We start from the raw sequence: 5,693 nt of genomic DNA on the forward strand, positions 1-5,693 counted from the left end.
AAATAAGAGAATAAATTGTATTTCTTGTTAGTAATGTCAGTTAGAATCAAATACAAAAGCCACCAAGGGCGAATTCAATCCTGCAGCTCAAATTTGTGTTTGCTAAGTCTCCGTAAAGAAATTGGCTTACAATAAACATGTAAAATGAGGAGCAGATTTGGCGGTCTTTCTCGCTCTTCTCCTCCAACTGCACTCGCCTATGGCCGAATTAATAACGCCAAACAGGGCCTTAAACTTTACCATGATATAAAAAATAAATATTAAAAAAAGGTCCAAGAAAGACCTGATGATGACCGTTTTGGGTGGTTTTCAGCGGTGGAGAGTCCCCATCAGCTGCAAATGTAAATGCAACGCCAACAATTATCATCAAACACTTGGATTTCTAATTCCTTAACTAAGAAAAATGTCCCAAAACATTTGAGTTGAGGTTTGGTTTTACCCATGAGAGAAGCTGTTCCACCCGGTTGATTCAACCTCACCCACTCATCCACAATTTCCTTCCACTTCCTGCAAATAAAAAAGCTCAATCAAGTACACTGAAATTATGATAAGATTAATTCAATTTTGAAAATAAAAAGAAAAGTATGTTTAATCAACAACCTCACAAGTAGCTTCACCAATCTGCGAACGTTATTGGAGGAATGCTTCCGCAACCGATTCACGTGCCTCCCAATGTCAGTCTCCTGCAAGGAAAAACCAAACACCATTATACAGGAAAATAAAATTAATTCAAAGAAAAAGAAGCTTCATAGTAACCCATTTTCATCTTCAAAATCAAAATCAAGGGTGTTCCTAATGGATCGGAAAAATGAAGTCATAGGTCCAGCAGGGACATATCTAAGGAACCAATGGTAATGCCATCAATCTGAATGCACAACAAAAATGACACTTCAAAGTAAGAAAGATGCAGAAAAATAAGATAAATCCATTAGAAAGATGGGAAAAAAAATTATAAGTGTATTTTCATTACCGAATCCAGAGCTGATTTGAACAACTCGGAGGCTCTGTGCTTTTCTGGCTTATCAGGGAAGACCTACAACCGGGAACATATATCATAAGATCTTCTCCAGAAAAACAGAAGGTAAAAATTTATTCATGAAAATAAATATTTTTTCTAAGTAAGGATGGGATGAAAATAATGCGTCTTCTTACTAAGCAAGCTCGGGTCTCCTGTTTCTCCTGGAGCTTTTTCACAACAGCCAATGCGAGTTGAATGTTGGCATCAATGAACTCATCTGAAGATCCATTGAAATATTTAGGAATTTGATACAATTATGTGGAATGCCTTGAGATGCATGCCTCATAAAGGTCAAGTAACCGTGAATTAGAACAATGCCTCTTGAAGCATGAAATTGATGTTAGCCTAACATAAAGCATAGACATGAAAATCAACTAAACGGACTTATATATCGACACACATGAACTGTGCTCACAATCAATAATAATTAATAAGTAAAATGTCATTTTAGATCAGAATTCAAGTTAGCCGTGCGCCATATCTTAAAATGTTATGTTATTGATTGTGACAATATCCGCAAGTGCATCTAAGAATCTGAAGCTAAGTACTAATGAAGATGAAGTAAAAGTTGACAAGTTAAGGCACTCTCAACTATCACTAATAGCACTACAATTAGATCAAAAGCAGTTCAGTCATTAGATCAAATACCTCATCTGCACAAACACAACATTGAGCACATATATCTACCTAATTATCCACTGAGACTAATTAACAAACATTTGATGTTCATGTTAGGTCAAACCAACAAATAAGCAAACCATCGAATACTTGGTGTGCACAGCGAAATTCATAGAGGGAAGGGAAGAAGAAAAAGAAAAACTCACGAGTGTTTCTTTGAATTCTGTTTGTTCAGCAATCCAGATTAACAATCTAAACATTTCTCAACAAATAAGCAATTATGTTTGCAAAATGTGCACACCTGAAAACCAAGCTCTCATAATCATTAGTAGAGAACAGAATGCAAAAAATCAAGAAATGAATTTGATTTCAAGAACAGGCAACAAATTATCCACAACCCTATTTCCACAAATCACACCATTTATTTGTTAAAAAATAAAAGAGGAACAAATACTAGTGATAAATCAAAATATTAGTAGTAATAATAATAATAATAATAATAATAATAATAATAATAATAATAATAATAATAATAATAATAATAATAATAATAATAATAATAATAATAACCTTAATTTTCCAGGGTAATCTAAAGTTGCGTCATAAGAGAACAACCCAAGCATCTTCCATTGTGTGCCTAGAACCTTTATCCTCAGCCGCATCAGCATCAATTTCGAAAGAAGCTTCGACAACCGAAGAATCTTCCGTCTTTGGCTTCTTCGAGGGAACATCAACAAGATCGTCGCCTTCCGAATCAGCTTCGCGCTTTTTGGGTTCAACTTCCATCGTGACGGCTTTGCCCTCTAGTTTCGTCCATTTTCACTCTTACAAATTTCAATCACGACAACAAAGGGTTGAAGGTTAAAATCGTTGAAAAGTGAAAACCCTAAGCCTACTACAATGATCTCCAATCTCTCCTACTCACCTATAGTCTACAGTAGTAATAATTAATAAAAGAGGAGAAGAAGGAGAAGGTAGCTGCGGCGGTTAGGTTAGCCGGCGGTGGCTCTGTGGGTGAGGAAAGGAGAAGAAGCTCGTCGACGGAGAGGGGAATGCAGGTTGAGCTCGTTTGATTTGGTGCTCTGAATGAATAGAGCTTGGGCACAATCCATCATAAAACGCAGAATATAATATTTTAGTTGGAAAATTTTAAATTACAGATGGATTTTTCGTCTGTAATGATTTAATAAAACGCAGTGTTTTGTTTATTTAATTACAGACGGATTTTCCGTCTGTAATCATTTCCCACGAAAAAAATTAATTTTTTCGACGAAATTATCGACAGATTTTTTTTTCCGTCTGTAATTTATGCTAATTCATTTTTTTTGTTTTCAGACAAAAAATCCCTCTGAAATTTCGTCTGTATTTCCGTGGGATAAAATCCGTCGGAAATATCCGTCTGTAATAACTAATTTTCTAGTAGTGTATTGTTAGTGGCCTCATTAAAAACAGGGAGTAAATTATCAGATTGACAATTACTTACCAATAGATACGCCCATGCAAGTTAATCACAAGTTGAAGATGGTAGAAGGTGCCACCCTAGCAGATAAGAAAAGGTACCAGCGACTGGTTGGAAAACTAATTGGTAACTTGGAAAAGCAAGAAGCAGAAAGTTGTAGCTCTTTCAAGTGCTGAGGCAGAATTTCGAGGGATCGTTAAAGGCATAACTGAAGTATTGTGGATAAGATAATTGATGACTGAGATTGGGTTTCCACCACAATCGCCAAGCCAGTTGAAATGTGACAACAAAGCCGCAATCAGCATTTCAGAGAATCCTGTACAACATGATAGAACAAAACATGTTGAGGTGGATCGACACTTTATCAAAGAAAAAATTGAGAATGAAATTATTGAGCTTCCATTTGTGAGATCAGAAGACCAGTTGGCTGATATTCTTACTAAAGCAGTTTTAAAACAAGCCCTTGCTAAAGTTCTAACCAAGTTGAGTATTGGTGATCCCACTACTCACCTTGAGGGGGAGTATTAGAATATCATAATTAGGGAACAAAATCAAGAAAATATCAAAGAGGATTAGAAAAAAATCAATGTAATTTATTAGGATATTATTCCATAACGAATGTACTCTTAGCGTACTCTTGATCTATATATTGGTAAGAACTTTGTAATCACAAAATAAAAAATATGAATAACAAAATAATACTTTTCTAAATAATTTTTCGTTTCTTTCCTAAACTTTTTGTACCGTAGTAACAAGCTCAAATGCTTAATCGTTACCACATATCATACAGTTGGAAAAAAGTACTATTCTAATTTAAGGAAAAAGCTATTCATTATGTTTATCAATAATAAAAGCAATATAATAATTACAGAATGATCATTATTAGCTCTCTTCTTTGACTAGTAATCGTATTCACATTCATCACAATNNNAAAATATTTGGTTAATAATAAAAAAGAGTTATTTTAATTTGAGTGAAAGTAAGTTATTTTAAATTTGTAACACAGTAATGTTATTTATGTTGCATTGAGTTGGACGAAATTGATGTCTAATTAATTTTATCTCTGATAGCATAAAAGTGCAGAAAAACACCGTGAAGCAATCGAAACAAATATACATTCCTATTGATAGTTCGAGAAGCTTGACGAGAAAAAAAAAAGTAATTTATGTTTGAATTCACTTTTTCCTTCTCGTTTACGTTTTTTTTAAGGTTTAATTATTTTGTTGGTAACAGTGATAGTATAAACTATATTATTATAGTCAGAACTATAAAGGAGAAAACTTAGTAGAAATCAGAGGTTATAGAATTTAGTACACAAACGAAATGATGACTCCTATATCCACGAAGAAACCATACAATTGGTGTAAGTACTACGTTGAGATTATTTTATGTTGTTTTTCGTTGATTTTAATTATGAAATTATGTTGAAAGTCTATTTAATTATGTCCTAGCTGGTAATTGTTTATGTTTATTTATTTATGTTTGTAAGAAAGAATAATTGTGGAGATTGAGGAACAGAATGAGTCCTCTAGAGTTTTGTTTCAAAATAATTCGCTTGCTCAAGCTCTCGGAAAAGAGTATTCGGGTAGAGTGCGTGGTGTGGGTTTCGAACCGACTCCTAACGTAGTCAACTATTTGATTCGAATTCGCATCAACCGGACGACAAAGTTCAAATCGAGGAGACCCAAAAGGTACTATTTGAACTACAGGCAGAAGTAACAGCTAAGAAATTGAAAAAGAAGGCAGTCGAGAATGAAGTAATAGCAAAAAAGAAAAAGATGCAAGAAATAAGGAATTCTCTGAGATATCTAATTCAATGGCACAGTGAGCAGCCGTCACCAGACATTGCTGTAGGGATGAATTTTTTGGAGTGACAGAGTAAAAAATAGATATTAAGATTGGATATTATTTTTTTTGAAGTATATATTTTTTTAAAGTTGACTCTTAACAAGAGATACACTTTATTTATATTTTTATAAATATATTAATTTGTTTCGCAGTTACATTTTTATTTGCTTTTGTCATTAATTTAAATTTTTAGATGAAAAATAATAATATTTGTAATATTAAAAGAATAAAAAAAGAGCCAAAAAATACCTCTAAAATATTATTAAAAAAATTGCAATTTGGGGTGCAAAATACAACATTTTTGCGACATTCTATACTGGAATTAGTGGCAATTATAAAACAGCCGAAAATAATTTAAAAACTATGCAGTTACCCTTGTAGCGGTTAGTGACCACCACAAATTTATTATTAAAAGATTTAACAAATTTAAATTGCGGCGATTTATGTCCGTCGAAAAACATTCAATTCAATTCTATCTGACCATAAACTACCACCAAATTATTTGATGCAATATATTGAATTGACGGTTATATCAGCAGTTTTTTAAAATCGCTCCAAAACTTAACTCCGGTACCACAAACCACACCACTTGATATAATCGCTGGAATACATGTGATTTTGCGGCAATTTAAAATTTATTACCATTATCAAAATAAACCATCGCGATTTACTGTGTGTCATGTAATGAAGCCTTTTAACATATGCAGGGCCGTCAGAGTAAAAATATGTATGATTAATGTACACATTTTT

General features: G+C 33.3%; 1 protein-coding gene and 1 long non-coding RNA gene across 2 annotated transcripts; both read right to left on the reverse strand.

Moving 5' to 3' along the window:
- LOC110265468 (probable mediator of RNA polymerase II transcription subunit 26c) lies at positions 224–739 on the reverse strand. Its single transcript, XM_021108404.1, has 3 exons — positions 601–739; positions 440–507; positions 224–333 (listed from the first exon to the last, which is right to left on the reverse strand). Exons 1-3 carry the CDS (start codon positions 705–707, stop codon positions 230–232), a joined length of 279 nt encoding a protein of 92 aa, XP_020964063.1. The 5' UTR covers positions 708–739; the 3' UTR covers positions 224–229.
- LOC110265469 lies at positions 758–1,298 on the reverse strand. Its single transcript, XR_002351611.1, has 3 exons — positions 1,153–1,298; positions 971–1,033; positions 758–865 (listed from the first exon to the last, which is right to left on the reverse strand). It is a non-coding gene; the product is annotated as an uncharacterized LOC110265469 (long non-coding RNA).

This window comes from Arachis ipaensis, chromosome B08 (assembly GCF_000816755.2).
Source record: "Arachis ipaensis cultivar K30076 chromosome B08, Araip1.1, whole genome shotgun sequence".
NCBI lineage: Eukaryota > Viridiplantae > Streptophyta > Magnoliopsida > Fabales > Fabaceae > Arachis > Arachis ipaensis.

Coding starts and splice junctions, on each gene's coding strand:
- LOC110265468 (XM_021108404.1), bottom strand. CDS start 707: ATGGTGTTTGGTTTTTCCTTGCAGGAGACTGACATTGGGAGGCACGTG. Junction 508..600: donor TTGGTGAAGCTACTTGTGAG/GTTGTTGATTAA, acceptor TTTTATTTGCAG/GAAGTGGAAGGAAATTGTGG. Junction 334..439: donor TGGAACAGCTTCTCTCATGG/GTAAAACCAAAC, acceptor TTACATTTGCAG/CTGATGGGGACTCTCCACCG.